The following is a 25,084-nucleotide window of genomic DNA, read 5'->3' on the forward strand; positions in this document are numbered from 1 at the left end:
GGGACTATACTATTACCATTTACTAATGGTAGTGAAAATGCAGCTTGTTTGTTTTATATTTTTTGTTGGGGGGCAGTCTAGGCCTATAGTAGCATAACTAAGGGATGGTTTAGGACTCACCTGAGCCAGCCCTAACTATAAGCTTTATCAAAGAGGAAAGTCTAAAGCCTACTCTTAGCTGTGGAGATGTCTGCCTCCCGAACCCAAACTTCCACAGGTCAGGAACTTGGCAGCTGAAGGTTCTGGCTCCCATTCTACTTTTGCAGACTCTGGGAACCACAAGTAACCATGCATTCTGGGAGCGCAGTGTTCTAGTGGTGTGATAAAGAACTATGAGCTCTTTAAGATATGATTGGCTTTGTTGGTGAGGAGGAGGACTTTAAATTCTCTTCTGGATTTAACAGGGAGTCAGTGCAGAGAAGCTATCCTATCATCTATACATCTGTCATCCTCTGCAACATTTTGAAACAGGACGTGTTTGATTTTTGCAGTGTTACGTAGGTGAGAAAAGGTGGTTGATGGGGCAGTGGATAAGACACATGCCTAGCAAGACACTTAACTCGATGCTCCTGAGGCATGGGAGTTAAAGGACATATCCTGATCAAAGATAACTCAGTGGTGCTGGAGGCCATGGCAGTGCCATCCAAGGAAACTATATCTTTAGACACTGTGTTTGGAGCTAAGTACAATGACTTCAGTTTTTTTAACATCAGAAAATTGCACATCCTTAAGGCATGCTTATATTTAGCTAAGTGATTGGTTTCATCTGGCTTGATCGATAGATAAATTGGGTCTCATCACAATGAAAGTTTATGGAGTGTTTCCTAATAACATTGTCTAAAAGAAGCACATACTGTATAAGTTGAATAGTGTTGGTCCAAGCGCTGAACCTTGTGTAGCTCCATGACTAACTTTGGCATGCATGGAGGATTCATTGTTAACATGTACAAACTGAGATAGATCTGATAAATAGACAGCAATGAGCAATAATAAAAAGTACAGCTTAGGCTACATTTACATTTATTCATTTAGCTTTTATCCAAAGTGACTTAAAATTGCTATATACTGTATGTCAGAGGTCACACGCCTCTAGAGCAACTAGGGATTAAGTGTCTTGCTCAGGGACACATATGTGGATGTCTCACAGTGGGAATTGAAGACAAGTCTCCCACACCAAAGCAAAGCATCTTATCTATGCGCCATCAACACCCCCACTACTGGGAAATAAACCTAATTGGACAAACGTATTGGACAAACTGAAATTTCGGCCTGATGACGGCGCAGAGGATTATCACAGTTTCAAATCATCCTTACTGTACATGGATTTCATCATTGTAATAGTTAAGATATATAACTTAAAACCACAAATGTCAGTCTCATGGTGGGAATAAGACAAGGCAGGGGATCCTCAAAGTCAGCAGGACACATCCTGTGGGGACCATGAATGTTTGTACAAAATGACATGGCTATCGATCAACCAACAGTTATATCAGTGTGGACCAGCCAGAGAACGATCAAGGAGGATGTTCACGTCTGACACCAAAAACGGGGTCTACCATCTCCCCTCCATATATGATCACTTGTTTATACGTGACCTAGTTTCTCAGAAAACAAAAACTGAATAAAGATCTCAACTGAATGTTGGAGTTTCTAAGTTTACTTACAAATACTGAACCTAAATACTGAACCTAAATAGGATTTCGAATTGATAAGCAGATTCAATACTGGATTCTGATTAGATGAAGTGATATTGAACCCCAACCCCAATTTGTACTAACTCTGTAACATCTGTCACACCTTATTATATATTAGATAATCTGTCTGCATCTCTTGTCGTAACATGTGAGTGTTATGGCAGAATCTTAATAGAATGTACCTGTGAGATGGGTGGAGGTGTTACTGTATTTAGTTGTTAGTGTGAGTCTGGGTTTGAACTGAGGGACACTATGATAAATGATGCAGTCTCACTGGTCTGGCCAACATGCAGCAGCTCTTCTCTTGCTATTCTCATGCTATTTCTTCAACTGTTTTTGTATCTAATTACGGCCTCTAGTTTCTCCCTCTTTTGCTCTGCATCTCCCTCTTTTTTTTCTTCTCCATTTGGCAGACATTCTCACTTTACACTGGCCTTTTATTGCCCACCAGCAGCAAATGTTGTGCAATTTGTCATTGAGGGAGTGCGGATGAGCTCTTTTGGCTGCCTCTGCCGCTCCCACCTAAAAATCTAATCAGATCATTGTAGGGCTCTAATCACTTCCTCTCTCGCCTTGATTGCATTTATAGACGTTCTGTCGCTCTCTGTGCTCCCCTAATCGAGCATTTCATAATTACTCTCTTCTTACATTTGTTTATTTATATCATCCAGTACAGTACGTGCTGAGCCCTTTGCCAGTGAGTGAGGATGAGAAGTTTATGAAGAGTAAGCCATTGGAAAAGATCTGAAAATCATTCCCACCTCTCTTTGCTTGAAATAAGTACTTAAGTACTACAGCCCAATGGTAATAAATTAGAAGCTTTAGGTTATAGTAGTATGGCTGCAAGTTTTGCTGATTTAGGTAATGAAGAGAGGCGAGTTCATTTTTCATTTTCATTCATCATTTTTCAACAACCCTCAGCAATAGTACTGCAGTTATCAGTGTTGGGCAAGCTACTTGGAAAATGTAGTGAGCTAAGCTGCTAGCTACTCTACATTAAATGAAGCTTCACTACACAGAAGCTACCCCTCAGTGAAATGTAGCAAGCTAAGCTACAGCAGTGTGGCAAAAGTAGCTTAGTTACACCTTAGCTACTTTTAATTTTTTAATATTTTATAATTAGGTATACACACACAGTATAGGTTTATACTGAACTAACTTCCTAATGCAACAAACAGAGATAAAGTATAATAATGTGTAAAGTAACTTAATTATCACAGAGAGATCTCTCATCTCATGGAAACCAGTTTCTGACACTACATATCAAAGTTTCCTCCTCACTAGAGGAAAACACTAAAGCTGCAACCCCACTATTTTATGTTTTTTTTTACACTGTCCCCAGAACAGTTCAGAATTGGACAGAACTGGACATAACCCACAAAAAATGAAGGAAAGCCTAGTCCTTGCTGTTAGGGTGTTGAATGTCAAGTATTTACGTGATCATGAGCTGCTAAGGTAATGATACATTTTGAGAGGAATTGGTTATTTATAAAAGGCCTGTTACATTATAATCATCGCCAGTATAAACCATAATTAATTTTTTTCACGGCTGTTCAGACCAAAAACCCCTTTGCATTAAAAGAATGCTAGGGGCTACTGATGAAACAATGAAATGCCTGGTCCCAGTTTAGTAATAGATTGATGAGTTTGAAGACTTATCAGACGCCAAAACACTGGCAACGCCCTCTGCAGCCTCCCAGTAAATGCAGCAGAACCAGCCTATTAGACCAACAGGTAATCCAGTATTTTTATTACCTTAGAATGAGTCATTTATATCTACATAACTGTGGGTCCCCCATTCCATGGACATTGCCATGTAGCGGCATCATGTTTCTACAGTAACTGAAAAGCGAACAGTTTTGCGGATTCTGCAGCGACTGTTTCTCATGCTCACATTACGGCATGTGCAGCAGTGTGTTTTGGTTTTTGATCCGCATCCATCATCCTACGGACCCAGTATCTCCAGGCAGAAGACATTTAGGGGCATCACATTTTCTGCTCTTTCAGAGGTGTGTCAAGCAGGCTACAGACTCTTTTAATATCGTAAAAAGTAAAAGCTCTCAATTCAACTCCATATAAAGCATTACAGCAGGCAAGCTTCTTGCACTTTTATTTTGTAGGCAAAACCACTAAAGAGGAAGTGATTATGTGAGTAACTGTTGCTGTCATGACTGAGATCTATTTCAGCACCACTATCAAAGTATTTATTTATTTATATTTTTTGCCGCTATAAAATCACCATATTCTGACATAATCTGTTCTTTGCTCCAGTGATCAGGCAGGGAAACAGCGCTCCGCAAGTAAACAGCAGGCGCTCTATGGATAGTAACCATGGCAACGGCTTCTGTGCGCTACACAGCTTAACTTAAGTTAAAATTATCGGCTACATAACTTTACCTGATAGGCTTTCATCTAGTTTTCTCTGCCATGCGAATTCCCTCCTGTTGATCTCCTGATAACTATTTAGTAAACAGTAATAGATTCTGGAAACTCAAACAGCGAGGATCAGTCTCTCTTCCAATGATCTGTGCTGCGAGTTGCGTACAAAAAGTTCAAGGCAAATCAACTTCAGCTGCGGGCGGGTGTGTGCGTGAGGCGAGCCCTTCAGCTCACTCTAACAGGGACACTTGCTACTGTACGTAGTCTGTTTCTAACCTGTTTTAACCTGTTGCTCAGAAGGTGCCTGTTATGATGTTATGACCGTGGCTCTGGACTCTGATGGGAACTTGTTTTAACAAGCTAGATAAAAGGTAAAGCCCTGGCAGTGGCAAATAGCTTTGGTTTTATATTTGATCTGATTACATTAATGTTTAAGTTGAGAATATATAAATATGTTATCGCTACTGTGTAAAGGGAATACTGCTGGTAAAATGAAAATATTATTGCACTTTTGGGGATACAGCAGTACATTTAAATTAAAAGTGTGCAATACACTACTACAGAATTCATTATTCAATTTTGTGCATTCAATTTTGCGCAAGTCACCAATAACATATGGTTTTACTGAATAATTAAGTGAATATAATTTCTTAATAAATATACCTAAAGAAACCTCATTTCTTGACTGGCTAATCTCTGCTGTCTCAGAAGAGACACCTTTTGTGCTGTGTCATCCGCCGTAGCTGTCCTTCGCTCTTTGAAAGGGTAGGGGGCAGTGGTAGACTGGACTGTTACTGCAGTACACTGCTACTACCGCCACTAAATCTTACACACTGAACCTTTAACTAGTTAGCACAGTTAGCCGTGAAGCCAGCAGTCCTATTAGCTGACCAAGAGTCAAACCCAGCAAGAAAATCAGCTCGGTACTCTATTCCCTGTCGTCAAACCGGTCAGTCTCGGAGGCTGTGTTTGGTTCCGCTCCGGCTGCCGTGTTCACTCACTGGGAGCTTCCATTCTGCACAAATTCTGCATGGCAGGGGGCGTAATATCCCCGTCAAGTACCTCGTCAAGTACCTAGTTTTGTGTTTTTATAGGAAACACGTAAATATGTGGAAGCAAAAAGCACTCTCTGCTTCCTGTTTCATGGTGAATCGCAACATTCCACTTCACGCCACTCCCCATCTCTCTTCCTTTTCATTTCCTGTTGTCTATTTACTGTGGACTAATTAATAAAGGCATACAATGTTCATAAAAATGTACTTTAAAATATATAGAGATGGACTCATCGTTGCTGTCTTTCACGGGGTTTTAAAACCGTGGGCAACACTTTCAACATTATGCACTTTTATGAGAAGGAAGTTGAGCGTGCCTGCCCACGTCCAAACATCATTAAAAGGCAGGAATATTGAACAGCTGGAGTGGATGAAGCACCTGCGTCAATGAAACATTAACCTCATACAGGGAGATGGTTTAGCTGTTCTCACCTCAGTCTGTGAGAGCAGGCTGGCCTTGGATCAAATGATGACAGAATCCTTGTCTGTCCCTCTTATTACTTCTATCCACATCTATTTCGAGTACACAAATGTTCCGAACATCAGCTCCTTACATTTCATTGAGTGTCTCTCTGAATCCACGGGAGAGACTTGATCCCGTATTGATTTTCCTTTTTAAATCATCTGACATGATGTAGCAACGAGGAAGGGTTTAGGTGAATGAGGGACTCTTAACTTCAAGCAACTGAGATATAGATTCTCTAGAGGGATTTACAACTCCACGGTCTCCACTATTTTGTACTCACTTTGGATATCAGCCTTGTGTCTCCTTATCATACTGTTTAAGTTGTCTGGCCAAAAATGTAATTTTATGATCTTATTTCAGTAACTCTCTACGTTAACTCTCTCTGTATGTTCCAGGTTCAACTGATCCACTACAATCACGAGCTGTATACAAATTATACAGAAGCTGCTAAAAGCCCTAATGGACTGGTCATAGTGTCTATATTCATGAAGGTAAGTCTCATACATATGTTTAAAAACTGCCAGTGTGTAGGCTGTATTCACTCAAAGATATTTTTTTTTACCCAGCAGCTGCTATGGTGACATTTTATAATGGGTTATACCTTGGCAATCCAACAGAATACTAATCATTGTATTGGAGAGTTTTTTATATCCCTCTATAGATACTGAATTTGAGTCCAGCTTTACAAGGACCTTGACCTGTTTTAATCAATGTATAAGCATTACAGGATAGCTACAGTGTGTAATACATGTAGGAACATGTAGTGCAAAATGGAACAGGACTTAACATGGTGTTCAGTACAGACGAGACTCAGTTAAAGGTGGACCAAGTGTTCATTTAAGTGTTTCCGTGTAGCACCGCTGACATGGTCACAAAAATTTTCCCTCCTATTTTTATTTCTTTTCAGGCAGTTAGATTTAAGTTATTGACCCTTTAAACCCAATTAATGCAGTTTCTGTCTCATCTTGCAACCTTCTTCTGAAACAGTGTCATAACTCAGTTAAACAAGAATGCGCCAATATCATTCATATGGCTGCAATCAGCTTGACTCTTTCCAGTGACAGCAGTTTATACAATGCAATTGGAGAATTTTACAAATCATATGAATAGAAATCTTGCCTCACAATTATCAAAATTAAGATTTATTTTCAGGATCAAAAGTAATCCAGTAAATTGTTAAGGGGAAAAAACAAACAGAGCTCGGTTGCAGCTCATGGCTGACTCCATGGCGACATTTGTTTGCATGATCCAAACTATAATGGGATGCCTGGTGGCAAAAACTCAAACCATTTGAATTCCAAAGGAAACTAAAATAATCAATGGGCCTTTTTCCTGGCAGACATTTTGACTTGTCGTTAAAGTGCTGGTGGTACTGATAACGTTAATGGCTCTGTCTCTGTTTCTCCTGTTATGACATGTCAAAAGGTCTGCCAGGAAAAGGGTCTCCTGAAGCAGATAAATGGAATTCATCCATTTAATTATTTACACCTGTGTTTTCCTATGTGTCAAAGTGTCTTCTGTGAAAAGTGAAAATGGCCTACAGGAGTGGCAAATTCCATGAAAATATAGACTTAGTACATGTATTTAAAATACCTATAGATTATATGTCATACACTCATACATATTTGAAACGAAGTAGCCTCGTTAAAGTAATTATAAAAGTATGTTTATTTTTGTGTATACATACAGTATATACAGTATTTTCCATGTTCTCCCCCGTGCCTGCTGCCTGCATGGGTTTCCTCCCACAGTCCAAGCAGGCCAGTCTAAATTGCCAGTAGGTGTAAATGTGAGCATTATTGGTTGTCTGTCTGTATGTGTCAACCCTGTCATTGACTGGTGACCTGTACAGGCTGTGAACTGGGATTGCACCTAATGAGATCATTTTTCATTATTGTATTGTTGATTACACTAATGGAACAGATGACCGAGGCATGTCTTCGGACTCACATTCAGCCACGGAAACAAAATGAGCAGGCTCTAAGTACTAAATCACTCAAAGGAATCCACCATGTCTTTTAGATAACTTTACATTAAAGGTAAAAAGTATTCACTTCTTTTACAAGACTTTTATCACAGGGCTGACCAAATAATAATTTCATAAGTTTCAGCCTTGTTGTTTTAAACTTAAATGTTATAATTTGGTTTTGTCTACTATATCAGTCAATGTGTGTCAAGCCTGTTGAACTCTGCAGAACAAGCAGAATAGCTTGTTGAGCTGCACATAGAAATGTGCTTTTGATGCGAACCGTCAAGCTACTGTTCGCACGAGAACTGATGCTTCGCTGCGTTTCTGTCTTCCCTGTGTCCCCAGCATCATTATAATAGTCATGAATAACATAGGCAAGAAATTTAGTGTGTGTGCCACATATCTGTGAATAAAGGGAGTGAAAACAGAGCAAAAACAGTTATTATGTAAGTTTTGAAAGAGGAAAGTGAAATTTATGTCAAATTTGGATGCGATTTAGGGGTTATCAAAGTGTCAGATGATGTCCATATTCAACTTAATTGAATCATGGTTAATTCTATTTTTGTTAATATTCTGATCTACCTTTAATACCCAAAATGGGCTGATTATCTGTGTTTGTATCTAGTAGCCACAAATTGTTTTTAGAAGAAATCTGCCAGGAGCTGAATTATCCTTCAGCATGACAGCCTCAGTGCTCCCACCGCTTCCTCTGTGTCTTTGCCTGAAATATTCTAAATGTTCCACTCACGACTCACAAACAATTAGCAATCCAATTATCTTACAGAGCAAAACATTGTGCTTCTTGGCTTTGTGTCAGCGGTGGTGGCAGTACTCCCCTCTCTCTTTGTTGTCTGTGAGAGGGCTCCATCTTGAATGAGAGGCTCAGAGATCAGAGAGGCAGCCGACGTCCTCAGCACTGTGCGCACTAAGGCTGAAAAGTTCAGCTGCTAACTGCTAATTAGCTCCCCAATGTCAATGGGATCATCATTTAGTCTTGAAGAGACAGAGGAGACGCTGACCTAGGTGAACCCTCCTTGACTCCCCCCACTAACCAGCAGGAGAGCGTGTCGGAGGACGTACGAGAGAGGAGATGGGCTGCAGGTGTGTATTCCAGATACGACAGAAAGAGGAAATGGCCCTGTAACAGAACCATGCAGTTCCACACTGCTGTTAGGCTGTCAAAGAAAAGATTTATAATATGATGATACTACCCATGCACATTTAGAGTATTCATTGCATCTTAAAGGTGCCACACATTTTACAAACACAGAAAGTCAGGAGACTTTTCCAGCAACCATGGTTTGGGAAATAAAAGTCCTGTAAAAATTCCTAACTGAATTAAAATGAATTAATTTATCCTTGAGGTGAAAAGGTGCCGCATTTAAAGAAGAACTTCCCCAAACAAAGACACAAAGAGGAGGGAAGACTAAATCATGAGAGAAAAAGAAATTGGCCTACAGAATGCTTGAAAGCCATGCACCTACTGAATTCTATTCTGGTATATTATATTTTAAATTGTCACCTGAGTTTTGTGTTTCCATTGACATAGCCTAGATAAAAACAGTTCCACCATAAATTGATCCAGACAAGGCAAGAATTGGTGCAGGAAATTTCACCAGAATGCAGGAAATTAAGAGTTAATGCTAAAAATTTGATGGGGGAGGACCCCCAGACAACCTGCCTAATTAAGTGGCTCCTCCACTGCTTAAGGGTTTCCTTAAGCTCTTGCTTTAATATTCCAAACATTCTCTACAATTAAAAGAAATACAGTCTTTGGTTTGACACATAGATTCTGTGGGGGAAGAATCCCCAATACATGGTTAGGTTTGGTCAAAATTAAGGCCATCACGTCTGGAGGTTGGCAAGTATCTTGATCACACTGATCTGACCATGATTATTGACTTGGCTTTTCATCTATACATGCATGTGGCTGTTGAACTTTCAAATCCAAATTCCTGAAGATTAAAGAGTAATGACCCCGATCCCTGCGATATGATATGACACAGAAGGCCTAAAATGAACCGATCTGCAATACCAAATCTCACTCCAAACTACATTGAACAGTTGGCAGCTGATTATTACAGCTTAGTTTCAGAGAAAGTATGTTTTTTTCTGCAACAACCAGAACTTAACAACATGACTTGTCATGTCATGTCACGTGACGCAAGTCTCACCAGGTCTAACTACATAACATTAAACACGTGACACATGATTAAACACGTGACATTAAACACGTAGTTAACATTCTGATGTTGTGGATGTTTGGTTAGGTTTAGGCAACAGAATTACTTGGCTAGGTTTAGGAAAACATGGTGGTTTGGGTTAAAACAAGTACACTGCGCCAGTCACATGACGTATACCATGTGACAGAACTCAATTTCTTGTATCATCATGAGACCTGACTTCTTACTTTTTACAAATTCTTGAGGGCGTGACACTTCTGACAAATAACACACGTGACATAAGTCATTAATACTATTTAACTTAAAAATGAAAATAACTCCCCTTTTACTTGGTTTCTCATTGGACTCGAACGCCGTTGTCCTGTGTGAAAGTCCTGGGTTGGTTTGACCCATCCATACACCCCATACACCTTCTTATGCAGACTTTCTTGCTATTTATAATACATCACCCTACTTCTTCTTTTGATGCCATTTTAAAGTCAGCCATTGTATGTTTTTGAGCGAAAAGCACCTCAGAAGTCACTTCTTTATGTATGTTTTCATATATACAGGCTTGTATCTTATTTTCTTATACAGTATTTTCTTATACAGTATAGTCATAATGTTGCATTTCCAAGAATTCTCTTTAAAGCTACAATACTTTTTAATGAATCTAAATCAGAAAGCAGCAACAGATAAGCATTCAATCCCTGTAAAATAAGATCAAAGAAATCTTAATTATACCAAAAAGGGTTCCATTTTCCTGTACTAGGTTGATCCCTTTTTGTTAAGCTTTGGATAAATACTCTAGCACGACATTCTTTTAAAGACATTGCAGCAGGGCTAATTCAGAAGTAGTGAAATCCAAGGAAGACAATTTTGTTAATGCCCACATGTCAAAACAAAAAGGATCAGTAATATCTTAAGAGATTAAAAAATCATGCACACACACAGATGCACTCACCTACCACCCACTCACACACCCAACGCCCAACTGCACTCCAACTGGTTTTCTGCTAACATCTCTCCTCTCCACTGTCTGAACGTGTTACACCGGGTCAGAGTCTTAGTAGCATTGAGCAGACAGGTGGTAATTAGCCACATCTTTTTCAAAGCAGGAGCAAATTTTTCTCACTTTTCAGTGACTCATGCAGAAATGGCCTTGTCAGATTTCCGATCCCATCGCTGTGACTCAGAAAGCCAAGAAAGGCCCCATTCTGAGCGTGTTGTCGTGAGGCACCAATAAGGTCAGCAGTGGGTGACTGCAACAACGTGGGGACCTCTGTGGAAACCAGACACACAATAGAGAGACACCGGGGCAGGCATTTACTGTGAATGCAAGCCAATTTCACTCACTGATACACTCATTTGATTGTCGATTGATGTAACAGCAAGAAATATGTGAATCTTAAAGATGTGTCTTTAAGTCTCATATGGTGCTAAATCCTTTCTCAAATCTAATGTGCAGACTTTCCTGGAATGGAAGAGACAGACTGACTGAATCCCCTTGGGTGCTTTTCTAGGAAAACGATGAAAATGTGAGAGACAGAAAGTAGCAAAACTTGTGAACAGCATGAGTGGCTGGTAAAGGCATAATGCCTGCCTGAAGAGCACAGGGAACAGGTCAAAGACTAAGTAATTCTAGCTGCAGTGAGGGGAGGAGGAGGACGAGCACATCTCTTTTTAATCACTTCACCCAAAGACATCTCGACAATTAGACTTGAGTGAAGTTCAACTAGCATGAGTGAGGGATAGATAGAGTGGAGAGGAAGGCAGGGAGGAATCAAAGAAGGGTGTGAGGGAGGACACGAAGTGTGAGGTGCTTCCGCCAGCCATTGACTTCTCAGACTACAATTAACAATAGAGTCGCTCAAGCGGAGTTATGCCCCATGACGTCACGGTTTTGTTCCGTCCTCCGTCTGCTCTATGCTGTTTCTGTGTCTGACTCCATGCCTGGTTCGATCTACTCTGTAGCTTCATGTGGCTTCTGTCAAATATATATTCTCCACTCATTTTCAGCAAGTGTCATCCAATACCAACGTTCAGTGCCTGTGCAATAAGTAGTTTGCCCTAACGTAGTGAGGTGGAAAGTAAGGGTGCGGAGGTCAGGGCGAGTCTGACTTTCACGCAGAAGACCTGACTTCCGTCACCAACGTGTGTTATGAAATTTCTTGGGGGCAGGTCAACTCTTATTCTTAGAAGATCTCAGGAAACTCATGATGTCTTACAAAGAATTGTTTATTGAGACCCGGTCGGGGAGACTGGCAACAGCATATAGAGTGCGGACACAATGTAGTACCAAACCAATTCCGAAGGATACTTCCTGTTTGGGACATTCAGCCCTCCTACACCGACAGAGATTCACTAAGTATCCACAAATGTCTATTGTTCACTCCTCTATACAAGTGTGAAAATTCTATTGGCTATTGGTTTAAAACAAGACACTATGCTTACCTAAGTGACGTATGTCATTCAAGTCACATGCAACATTTTCTACATAGAGCCAGTCAGTCTGTCTGTAATGAAACAAAAAATAGATAATCTTGGCTTTGAGATGGACGAAAGAGTGCATCCTTATCGAGGCAGCTGCATCAGTCAGTCAGCCTTGCAGGCAGAGAGGAGGGAACTGCTGTTTTGGAGATTCAAAGGCTGTCACCTTATTTTAGCTCAGCTCTTGACCCTAACCTTACCTGGGGTAACCTGTCACATAGTATGCCTAATTTTTTTTAACCTTAAAAAAGTAAAAAGTAAGAATTTTTTAAAATGCTGGCACTGGAAATAAAAAGACGTTGTCACTGAACCAATGACCAACCTGTGATTGACTTACTATAATGCTCAGGGTGAAATAAGGGTGGAGTGTAATTTCTATCATCAATGATAGTAAATGTTTTTTGTTGTTAGGGTTAGGGGTAGAAAATCCACACCATAACCAGCACCCAACCAATTACAGTTTAGCAGTTTGTATACTATTATCCTGTTAGGCTCCTTCTGTTGTCACCACCACTCTTTTCACCAATTAACTGCACACCAACTGTAGCTAACTGCAGGTCTCAAATCTCTGAGCAAGAGTCCAAGTCAAGTCTCAAGTCTCTGAGCTGGAGTCCAAGTCAAGTCTCAAGTCTCTGAGCTGGAGTCCAAGTCAAGTCTCAAGTCTCTCGTGGTTATAATGAATGCTATATCACCTGCTGCGTTCAATCCAGGCTGCTTAAAAAACTGCATAGTTAAGAGGAATTCTGTAACTGTAACCTGCTTTTCATTTACAGAGCACATCTATGTAATGTGCAATGCAATTAATCACAACTGATTAACTACTGTAAGTCAACACACCCTGCAGACTCTCAAACCAGTGTAACGTTATAACAAAATAAAACTGTAACATTGCATGATCAACAATAAACCTGTAACCTGTTTGCAGCCGACATTAATAATTAACGTGTTGGCAGCCAGCGGGATGTAAATTATTACGTAAATCGACCACCGCAAGTTTGGCAAGTAAATAAACTCATTCATCTTTTCATAAGTAACGACAGCCGGGGTTAACCTCCTGTAGGTCATAGCTAAAGCAAGAAGCAAGCTAACGTTAGATTGCCAATGCTGAGCTAAACATGTTTACTAACCTCAGGTAACTAACCTATTTTGCGTTCAGCGCTTCTTTGTTTGGGTCTTGTTGTGTGAAGTTTTAAAGCCAAAGTTTTTGATGAATGGCTCAGCAGCTGCCGCTGTTTGTTGTCCTCTCTCACGTGCGGCCGCGCAGGTTATAGGTAACGGTGGGAGGGGAATAACGGCACGCTCATCAGACGTTCCCTAAAAATAAACATTGTTCAGGGATTCCGCACCTCGAATCCGAGTCAAGTCTGAAGTCTTTTGAGGACGAGTCTCAAGTCGAGTCTGAAGTCACTGTGTGTGCGACTTAAGTTGGACTCAAGTCTGAGTCTCTAACTTGAGTTCCCGTCACTGGGACGGACCAGGCCAGCAATAGACTGAATTACTTTGTACTGAAATTTCTGGTTATTCACTTTAAAATGCCAAATGAACAACTGCCAGATATCATCACTTTATCATATTTTCTGTCCTTCATGTTATTCATTTTCGCTAGATAAGAAGATCAATACCACTCATGTCTCTACGTTAAGTACGTAGCTATAGAGAGGCATTAAAACTGGAAGCAGGGGGAAACAGGTATCCTGACTGTGTACAAAGTTCTAAAATAGGCCTCTGATAGATTAAAACTTGTTTGGATCCATTATAAAGTCATGTTAGGTCAAGAATACAATGTATTTGCTATTTAAAAAGATAGATTTTGTTTTGTCATGGCAGCAGTGTGTTTCTGTGAGCTGTTTTTAATGGTGTCTTGAAAACAGTGGGAGCCTTTGTTTTCCAGAAGCCAAAGCAGCAGTACAAGAGAGTGTAGGAGCTTCTGACTGTGCAAAATACATCAGTGGGTTTACACATTTTATGGGCATTAAAGGTGATAGAAATGCATTATCCTTTAAAGTACTGAACTGAGTAGATTGAAATTGTGTTGGCTATTGTTATTGTGAAATTTTAGATTGGCTCTCAATTCTTCACACCTTTTTTCTCTCTCTCTCTCTTTTAATCCAGATTGCTGAGACATCCAACTCATTCCTCAATCGAATGCTGAACAGAGACACCATCACAAGAATAACATATAAAAGTAAGTGTGAATGTCCTGTACTAATTAGGTCTGTACTAATTAAGACTAAGCCTTGCTCCCTTTACTTACTGTTTTTTCCCACATGCTAATGGTGACAGATTTACCATTTAAAATTGTAATTATTTCTTTTAAACAACAGGTCTTTTATTTCAGACAGCATCCACACCAGTTGATGATCCATGTAGAAAAGCCATGGGCGTAAAGAAACAACATTATTCTTATATTGCAGCTAGACCATAAACTTTCCAAATAGAGCAGGATAGAGAATCTAAAATAGTAGCTTGTGGCAGTTGGCACCTTTAAGGACGTACCCCTTACATCACACACACACACACACACACACCCCTAGCTGTTTGAATGGCTGTTTAAAAAACAGTATGACACGTGCTTACAGCTGGTGCACACAATGAAGTGGTCAGCTCGTCATGAGTGTCTGCATCTAGCCTGCCAACCCCTGGCAGGGCGTAAAAAGTCCGTCTGTTGTTAGCCTGCCTGTCCTTGAAGTCCAGAGTTATACAGCTAACTGTCTGCTCTTCACTCGGGCTGAGTATTCCCAGGAGCCTGAAGCTTATGCTGTCCACCATATGAGGCAACGCCTTTTTGGGAACTGTAGGAAAACAAGAAAGACTGAGTTTATTGTACATAGTGACTATTCTGTGTGTTCTTGCTTTCTGTTTTGTGTGTGCTGATAATTAAAGGGCTGGTGGCTGTGGCCACCCCTTTGCACGGTTTTGCTCACTGTAAAGTATAAAGTATATTTGTCAGACTGAGGCTCCCTGGGTAAATACCAGCGACTTCTGCTAGCTAGTTAAGGACATGCTAATGTTTGCACTGTTTAATCCATGCCATAAACTTTTGATTTTGTGTTTTTGGTTTTGTAAGAAAAAACTGGACCCACACCCAATCTCTTTATAAATAATCTGTATATATACAGTATCTTTACTATATTTTATACACATATGTATCTTTATTTGTTTAGACGAAGCTGTCAGCAAAAAGTCAATTTTTGAGGTAATTGAAGGGATGCTGCAGGATGGGGATGGTGAGATTCCTGCATAGGAACTATTGATAGCTGGCGGAGGCTGTCTGTGAGGCAGCGTGTTAGGCAGCATTCGACAGCTGCTCTCCAGAGGCTTCCCTCTGCCAGCCTGCCATACTGGAGAGGCAGCATCGGCACGGAGATTGCCTGGGGCTAGCTTGAAAAAAGAGACAAATAATTGGATTAATGGGGAGAGCAATGAATGGCTGGATACAGGCACTGACCCCTTGTGGCTGGGAGGAGTCTCAGTGGCACGGAAGAGGGGGTGGGGGGATCCTTCAGGTCCAGCTTTGGAGCAGCAAGGATTCTGACAGCTGTCAAAAGTCCCTCAGATACACTGACTAATAGTGCACACACAGTGGCACAGCCCCTTCATGAAGGCCTAATGCTTTTTTAAAAGCACATATACTACACATAAAAACACACCATTCAAAGAGAATTAATTATTTCAACCACACAATAAAAGATCAGCAGTAGAAATACTCTTCACTTGCTCATGTTGTAGGTGGAATGGTAATAGCATATAAAGAGGATCCAAGGAGATTTTTTATGGGGATTTTCTCAAATCAAGTCTATCATTCAAATTCTTTTTTAAACTAATATTCTTTTGCAGTTCGTAAGATGCAGTATTTAATAGTGGTGCAAAGAACAGTTGAATTAGCATTAAAGCTGCAGTGGTCCACCACAGTGACCTCATCACAATAGGCAGTCCATTTGTCAACAGCCCAACAGATGACAAGTTATTGATAGCGTGCTTCTGGAGTGTGAAGAGGGAGAGAGTTGCAGTCTGTCTAATTAGCATCCTGACAGCGGAGACAGTTTGGATAAAAGAGGTTTTGTGCTGCAACACCAACAGCCTGTCATTCACAGAACAGTACATGATAGGTGAAATGAGAAGTGAGAAAAATGTGTTATGGCAGATGAGCTCATTTCAGTCAGTGATGAGTAGTGGGGGGTGAGTTTACCATCTGCACGCTAAAAGAAGGATGCATTAGGTTAACTAATAGGTAACTATTAGGTAAAAGTTAGAAACAAGATCATGTCTGCTATCTGAAAGGACTTCCTATTCGCTACCCAGCACATTTTACTCTCCAAGATTAGATGACATGTACAACAAATGCATGCTCTGTATATTAAATATCCCACGTTAATGTGTAACATACGCCATTCGGTGACGTCGTAAAATTAGGATTTGGTTTGAATTTGGTTGAGATAGCTGTATCTGCTGACGCTTTTATGCATGCTGAATGGCTATCAGACTGAATCCAAAAATTTCAATGATTCATGCATACATATATACATCCAAAGAACTGCACAGAAGAATGTACCTAAGCTATATGTGTAGCAACAATACTATTTAAACAAAGAAATCTTAACTCAAGGTCCATTTATTAATGGCTATAATGGATATTTTTATAACAACATTGCATCAAACAACAATGTGACAATGTGAAAGGGGTCACTTGTAGTGATTAACATAAAGAGAATTATCACCTGCAGCTCCCCTCGACTTTCAGTGAGTTTCAGCTCATTGTTATGCTGTCTGGCCCACAACTCTATTCCATACGGTTCACTCTCAATACTTCTAGCATCTTTTTTAACCAGTGGTGGAAGAAGTATTCAGATTCCATACTGAAGTAAAAGTACTACTATCGTTTTATTAGGAAAATGTACGTTAAGTAAGTGAAAGTACTCAATACAGAAAATGTCCCCTTGAGGGTTATACTATTACAAGTTATTTCATTAGATTACTGGTGCATTGTTTTTAAGCAGAATTTAGCTCATGTTGTTGGTTAAAGTGAAGCTAGTTTTTAACGTTTTCACTTTTAGGGCAGCATGATTGTTTTAACATTATGGATTAATCTGCTGTTTATTTCTTGATCAATGAATTAATAGTTTGTTTTGTCCAACAGTCCAACTCTGGCTGTTCTGCCATTGCATAAGGGAAGTGATGTCATTGACATGGTTAACTCATCTTATCAACTTATCTCTAGGGTCCCTAATATGGCAAAAATCCTACAATTATTAATCAACAAACAGTTTCAATCTTTTCTCTCTGCTAATAGTATTGTAAGACCTAAACACAGCACCACGGCCACCCTACTTGTTGTAAATTATATTGTAAATGACACTAGAAAGCACTTATATAAATTCCATATATATTTAAGGAACAAACTGCAGACCAAACACAAGTTAAACACAAAGGTATCATTTAGCCAACTAAGAAATCTTATGGAGAATCAATATGATATTGTATCTAATTGCTTCTCTTGACGTGTACTTCTTGGTTTTGTATATTTTAATAATTTTATTGTTTGTGTGTCTACTGTACATGTTAACATGTTTACACAGGGTCCAGCCTAAAAAGAGATCCAGATCTCAGTCTGTTTTCCCTGTAAAAATATAGTTAAAATAAATAGAAAAAAATAATAATAACAGTACAGTATCCTCTGAGGCAACATTAAAGGTCGCTTCTTGGTTTTGTTTTTTTGCAGATGATGCGTATCTACTGACCGGCCTGAACATAGAGGAGATTTACCCAGAGACCAGTAGTTTTATCACATATGAAGGATCGATGACCATCCCTCCATGCTTTGAGACAGCCACATGGATCCTGATGAACAAGCCGGTGTACCTCACACGCATGCAGGTGAGCCTCAGCCGCCAAGCCAGGGCTGAAATACAACTCCTAAAATTCATTGGGGATTGTTTGTCTCAGCCGAGGATTTTCTCTCTCACCATAGTTCTGCCCCATGAACGATGTCAGCCCAGCACTGAGGCTTTGATTCCAGAACCTCTCAGCTCTTCTTTTTCCTAATCCTCCATACAGCCCTGCACTGGAAATATTTCAGTGGATCAAAATGCCTGGCTCCCATTTCCATGATGTTTAGGCTAACCTGTTCTCAAAGGCTTCTTTTCCCTCTTCCCTGTCTCTGTCTTCATCTAAGATGCACTCCTTACGACTGCTGAGCCAGAACCAACCATCTCAGATCTTCCTGAGCATGAGTGACAACGTTCGCCCGGTCCAGCCACTGAACAACCGCTGCATCCGCACCAACATCAACTTCAGCATGCAGGGCAAAGACTGCCCCAACAACAGGGCTCAGAAGCTCCAGTACCGAGGTAGAAACAATAACCTAATTCACCCTGCTGCCATATTATCTCCCTCTCTCCACCACTGACATTTAAATGTTCATATATATTTATATTTGATAACAATGATATTGTGAATCAAATCATGCAGGTACATTGGTGTTTCCATTGCGCAACAACACATGGTATTACCACACTTACAAGTTTTCACAAAATGTTACTTCAATGCAAAATTCTGGTTTATTACAGCTAGTGTCTTATGTGTCCGTCTTGTTATGGTAACTATGTATTCAACCAAGTAGAGTAGAATAGAGTAGTCACTTGAACAGGTAGGCTTTAAAGCCAACAGTTTTAGGCAGATTATTGGTAATGTCTTGGTGATAACAATAAGTAAACTCTTAATGTATTACCCCCTTATTATCTTCTTATTACTGTGTTTTAATGTAAAGAGCTGTAATTAATTTGGAGGTACATGGACATTCTCTGCCGATTAAGTCCGGCTGTATAGAGCCCCAAAATCAATGCCAAACAAAAAGTAGTCAGATGAGTCAAAACCAATAGCTATTTAATCAATTAAATCAATAAATAATACAATTAGTTAAATTATTAAAATGTGGTGTAAAAAAAAAAAAAACCTAAAGCAAACAGGTGGTCAAAAGGGACCTAAGGAGTGAGAAATAGTGAAAGATTAATGGAAGGTTAAAATTCATTGAGATTAAGTTTCAATTTATCTTATCTACTGACTAGAGAATAAGTAAAAGACATCTTTTTACGCCCCATGTTATCATATTAACTTTTTTGTTTTTTTTACCTGACTCATCTAATAACATTTTACTGCCTTGTATGACCAACCTGGGGGTTTGTTTATAACCTGTCTGAACATCTCACTGCTCATGGTTCTCTACATAAATATAGACCCAAGATGTAATAAACTGGAATAAGACTTTAAAATGCATTGCAGGGGAAGGTTTCACCTTAATTCTCTTTAGAGGCATTCATTTATTAAACTCAAAGCAATAGCAGCCCCTGCAGCTATCAGTTTGCATTCACAACTATTTACATCCTGTGAAGTTCTGACAAGAGACTGACAAGATATAATTTCTGGTCAGTAAGCGTGCTAAATTATTAATCACCAAACTCTCAGCTTCAGGTGGGAATATTGCTCCCGAATGCCCCTGATGTAATTTGTTTTAGATATGACATCCACAGAAATTTAAGGGGATTATTGCTTGATCTAAGCTCACCATTATAATTAATAAACTAAACTAATATCAAATTTGAGTGCTGAGCTGGGACTCAGCTGATGGTTGATAGCATGTAAACTGCAGATTGATGTGCTAAAGAGAAAGAGGGAAGACAGTCAGGAGAAAGTCAGATGGCTGGACAGTCAGTACACCTGTTTGGTCTGACTGACAGATCTGGCAGTTGGGAGGCTGAAAACTGGCTTGTCACAGCTCACTGCAACCTGGGAGGTGCTGCTGCAGTCTGTCATCTCCTCTCCTCTGTTTCAGCCAATGTGTCTGGGCAACTGCTGCACAGAATGTTGAATATCACCCCTGAAGCGCAAATACGTTAAAGGCGAGCGGTAACTCCAGTCCCTGCTATTCATTGTGGTTTTTTCTCTTTGCTCAGGAGTGCTGTGGCCGATACGCACAGTGATTGCCCCCCCCCCACCACCACCACCACCGCCTTTAAAAGATTCTTATTCTGTGCAGCAGTTGTGGGGAAATTTCTGCCCTCCCCACCTACCTCACACACGTCTGATTGCCAAACAAAAACACCCTTGAGAGAGCAAACCAAAAAGCAAAAATATTACAATGCTCATTTAATTGTTCAGAGATTTAAAGACCTTCAAGATGAAGTGGGGATGGTGGGGGGGTCTCATTAAAAGGGGAAATACATCCCCTTGGTGATTTGTGTAAGGTCAACCGTGCCGGGAGCAGCAAGATACACTCCTCCCTTCCTCAGGGAGGTTCAGAGAGGTTCTAATCAGGGTAACTGAATGGGAAATCAGGAAGGTTTGCTGTGCATATGTGTGTGTTTACTTTTTATTTGTCAACACCTGGTGAAAGGAAAATATGTTCATGATAACGCACTCCAATAAATGCCTTCTTTCACATAACAACAAGACGGCCTTTATCAAATTAAAATGTTTACTCATGTTCTTGTTCCCCTTGTTTTGAGTGTAAGTTTCTGTCAAGGCTGCCGCTCATATCATAATGGCACCAGTTCACCTCCCCCACCCTCCCCCACCTACCACCACATTCACTCCATTCACTCAAGGGCCATTCCTTTTAAATTGTATGTTATCACTAAAGATGGAATATGGTGCGTGGGGAGGGTGGGGGTGAATAATGCCAGAGAATAGTTGAACTGTGGCGAGCGCCGCATATATAAATCAGTATTCTCACTCCTGTCCTTCTCCTCTCTTCCAGTGAACGAGTGGTTGCTAAAGTAGTCTCCCTTGGATGAGCATGGGGATGAGTGTCAGAGATGGAGAGAGGGACGAGGCGACGGGACGGAGGGGAGGATGGAAAAGATGTGAAACCAGGCTTGAGGCTGCATCTCATCTAAGATTATGTCATGGCATTGTATAAAGACAAACAACACTGGACATTATACAAAGTAAAGAACTTTGCATTGCAAGCAAAGAGATTCTTCTTTTCATACATTGAGAACAGTTTGAACCCTTGTTCTAACACATGCTAACAAGCCCTTTCCCCCACTGCACAACTATATCTATACAGACATTTTGATACCAATACTTTTTTGGGAGAAAACCAAAAAAAGACACTTGGAAACAAGCTAAAACATAACGGGGAAGCATTTATTTGATAGCCTCCCAACCAATAGGACAACGGTGGGACTTTAAAGCCTTTGTACATAAAGATGTTGCTATCAGTGGGAAAATCCAAGGACTAAGTCACTGCCCCCATCCCGCCAGTCAAGACAAAGTGGTCACCAAGACTCACACAGACTTTTCATTACAGTCACCAACAAGGCATGCAATCAGCAAAACCAACAGAGAGGGAGCACAGCCTTACCTTGTCATTTTCCAAAACTAGAGTCATGTCATGGAAGAAGAGCAAATATTTACAGGCTGTCTTACGGCCTCAGAGCTACCAGTGTCTTGGCCTCGTTTGTACATATTATAATTATCAATACTGCAGAAAAATGAATATGTAAAGAAAAGTAATGACTTAACATTCAAAAGATATATTAAGAGGATTTAAAAAAAAAAAAGACCAAAAGTTGAGAATTTTAAAAAGCTTGGCGCACTTTGAATTCTGGAGCAGTTCTAAGTCTGATGCCTTTTTTTGTGTTTTATTGTTTACAATGGTCATACACTGTGTTTGAGTAATGTTATCAGCCCAATAAATGTGTCTGGAAAGTTCACTTTGGAAAATGCTTCACTATGAGGATCTGACTTATTGTACCTGTACCTGTTTTGTACTGTTCCTTATTAAATGTGTTTATGTCAATATTCCTCCTCAGAGGCATGCTCAATAACGTTGCTCAGCGATTACAATCAGATAACGCAGATTTCAGGGTAGTGTTGAAAATGAAAGGATAGACTCCTGCTGAAACAGACGCAGAGTTACAGTCTGGCTTTCTTTCTATTGTTAGCGTGGTACAGCAGAAGCTGTCAGCCATGCACAGAGGGTTACCATGACCTGTCATAGTCTTTCAAATCACATCAGCGGCCATCAGGGAACAAAGAGGAGAGGAACTTCCTCTCCTGTGCTGATGAGGGTACGTGCCTAACAATACATTTCCAATCCACCACTGTCTGCCTCACACTACAGGGAGTTAGTCAGGACCAGGGTCTGAAATTAACTTTTTCCACTGCCTGTCACTGTGGCACTTTTTGGTCTTTGTAACTCAAAAACATAATCTGCCACTTTTGAAATCTTTGCGCTAATTGGAGGAATAACATTGAGATAATTTAGGCATAATTTAATGTTAATAATGTTAATAATGTTTTTACACAAAAAACATTACATGCATGCTTACATGCACGAAGGACCCATGTTTATAATCCCTGACAACCAGGTATTTCTAAGGTACCTGCAGACAACACAAAGCACACAAGCGAGCATAGATAATTCTTGAGTTGACGGATGGGTGTGCATGTTTAAAGGCACAGGTCGCCACAATACTCTAAATGTGCTCTTGTTTGGTGGGTGGCGGGTCCTAATTTCACACCCTGGTCAGAACCCTACAACTGGAAGGTCAGGCCACATGTCATGCCAATAAAGCAAAACAATAGATTGTGTAGAACATTGATAGTTAACCCCAGGAACATGTTTCACTGACAGGAATGTTGACGAGACAGTTTGCAGAAGGCCTTTTCCTGTTGACCGAGCCAGGTTGTAATCCTTATTTATCCATATTTGACTTCACAGCTCCTGTGGTTACTGGTGGTTTCAACAAGTGTTACTACAGGTCCCATAATATTGGTGAGAGTAAACACACAGTTATTTTGTCAAACATACAGTAGAAGAGCAACTGGTGTACCAGTTTACAGTGCAACCAAACAAACGTGTCTTGTGTTTATAAAAGAGTCAGTCAATATTAGCCTTTTTCTATCATGCCATGGGCAACCGTGATTGGATTTTATGCTGAGCATGGCGTGAGCAGGTTTCCACCAAACAGCAGAGCAAAGTAATAAAGTTTGAAAAAGAGTTTTAACTTTGGTGAAGAGTTGGAAGCCTGCAGCCCACTGTGGCTGCTCCATATCGTTCATTACTCCTTAAAATATTTAAGTGATTCACTGTCAAAACATGCCTCAAATGACCACATATTGTTTAGTAAATGCATTTTTGATGACTGATCGCTGTCAGCGCTAACCTTGGTAACAAATACATTGCATTTACTGTTACTGCTCCATAATATAAGCCACCCCCCTTTTGTGTTTTGGTGATTGAATGATTTTAATGTGAACTAACATTAATCACCCAACTTTGAATCCCGGGGTAGAAGGTTGTATTCCACCATATAAAAATTACTCTATAGAAAGGTCATGACAGAATGTAAATATTGTGCATTGAATGGATAATGCTGAATAAAGCCTGACCTGACATAAATAGTACGTGGTTTGATAGCTACACTTGAAGGGTGGGCTAAAAGACTGCCATCACAGAGAAGGGCAAGATGCAAGGATTCGTACAAATGGGGACAACAGGGGACACTTCCGCACAGTCTCTCCTCGATTTATGGTCGTGCTCATGAAAAGTGATAGAAGTAGTAGAACCTCTTCACACCAGACCAGACACTACAGTGTCTGGATACTAGACTGTCAGAATGTCTGTTTCAGAAATTTGATGGATGCACCTCCCCCGATGCTCTCCTGTTGGGAAGAGGGATTCAGATTCTTTAATTTAATCATACTGAGTCCTTTGTCGCCCAACATCACAGGCCAACCTCACTAATGCTCTTGCGATTGAATAAGAGCAACTCCCTGGAAGTTTCAAACTCTTTTTGAAAGCCTTCGGGAAGACATGAGGATATTATTATACTATATGTTATAGCAGCAGCTTGCTCATGATTTTGGACTGTCATGTTCAACTATCACATGTCTGTGTAATGATTTAGTCCGCTCAAATGTCCACATTCTTATGTGTATACAAGTCTAAATAACACCCCCTCTTCACCGTGAAGAGGATCAGAAAATGATTGTGCGCTTTTACAGCTAGAAATAACGTGCACAAGCCAAACAACAAAACTATTACAGGCTATAAAAATATAATAGTGCAACTTTGGACGTCTTGTCTTTTATTATGTTTTGCATGCACAGGTTCTGACTTTATTTTTGCAACAGTCCTAACAGGCATATTAGTTTTATTTCAAATAGCTAGCAGCCTGTAAACCTGCAAAAACAGCCTCTTTGCGTGCCTTAAGGGCCTACTAAATCTCCTTAAAAACCTTTGTTGGTCTGTTTTTCAGTGGAGAAGCTTAGTGTCCCAAGGTTGTGTACAGTAAATGCCTTTTCAGAGACCCAGTTAGAGGGGAAAAATCCTGTGTTTGTCATTGGATTCTTCAGAGTTGTGGACTGTTTTATGTTTCAAAATGCAAAAAATGTGAAGAGATTCACCACAGAAAGAAATATTCAGCAATCAAAATGATCAATGTATTAAGATAAGAATGCAGACTCACATCCAGATCTTGACAGATTTTGTATCCAGACTGGCCTTGTGTGTAAGTGAAGCACCCAGCCCTGTGTTGTCTGTTTCCATCAACAGTGTCCCGCTGCATCGATCCCCCGCTCCCAGCCTTCCTTCATTATGTCCCAATCAATTCAGGATGCCTCTTCTTGTCACCCTGATGTGGAGAGAAATACTGCCTTAAAGCATGTGGGAGTGTGCCTGCACATGAGCGTTTTCTGTTTACTATCTGATCTGCGCCTTGTTTCCACAGATATGTAATGAAAAGATAGCGAAGGGGGGAGGCTGCAGAGAGAGAGTTCTCAGAGGCCACCGACGCCCAAGGTTATGGAGGCCATTATTCTACCTGATCTAGGAGATGCAGGATTGAGCCAAAGCTAGAGGACGGATA

The 25,084-nt window shown here is 40.3% G+C and overlaps 1 protein-coding gene across 1 annotated transcript in view; it reads left to right on the plus strand.

The window, feature by feature from the left end:
* Positions 1-22,011, plus strand: part of ca10a (carbonic anhydrase Xa) — a 275,302-nt gene extending 253,291 nt beyond the window's left edge. The window contains exons 6-10 of the mRNA XM_046069523.1: positions 5,987-6,082; positions 14,325-14,397; positions 17,932-18,086; positions 18,385-18,559; positions 20,965-22,011. Of these exons, the coding sequence (XP_045925479.1) occupies positions 5,987-6,082; positions 14,325-14,397; positions 17,932-18,086; positions 18,385-18,559; positions 20,965-20,987 (522 nt within the window). The 3' untranslated portion in view covers positions 20,988-22,011. The remainder of the gene's footprint in view (positions 1-5,986; positions 6,083-14,324; positions 14,398-17,931; positions 18,087-18,384; positions 18,560-20,964) is intronic.
* The last annotated feature ends 3,073 nt before the right edge of the window (positions 22,012-25,084 follow it).

Source organism: Micropterus dolomieu, linkage group LG14, assembly GCF_021292245.1.
Source record: "Micropterus dolomieu isolate WLL.071019.BEF.003 ecotype Adirondacks linkage group LG14, ASM2129224v1, whole genome shotgun sequence".
Taxonomy (NCBI): domain Eukaryota; kingdom Metazoa; phylum Chordata; class Actinopteri; order Centrarchiformes; family Centrarchidae; genus Micropterus; species Micropterus dolomieu.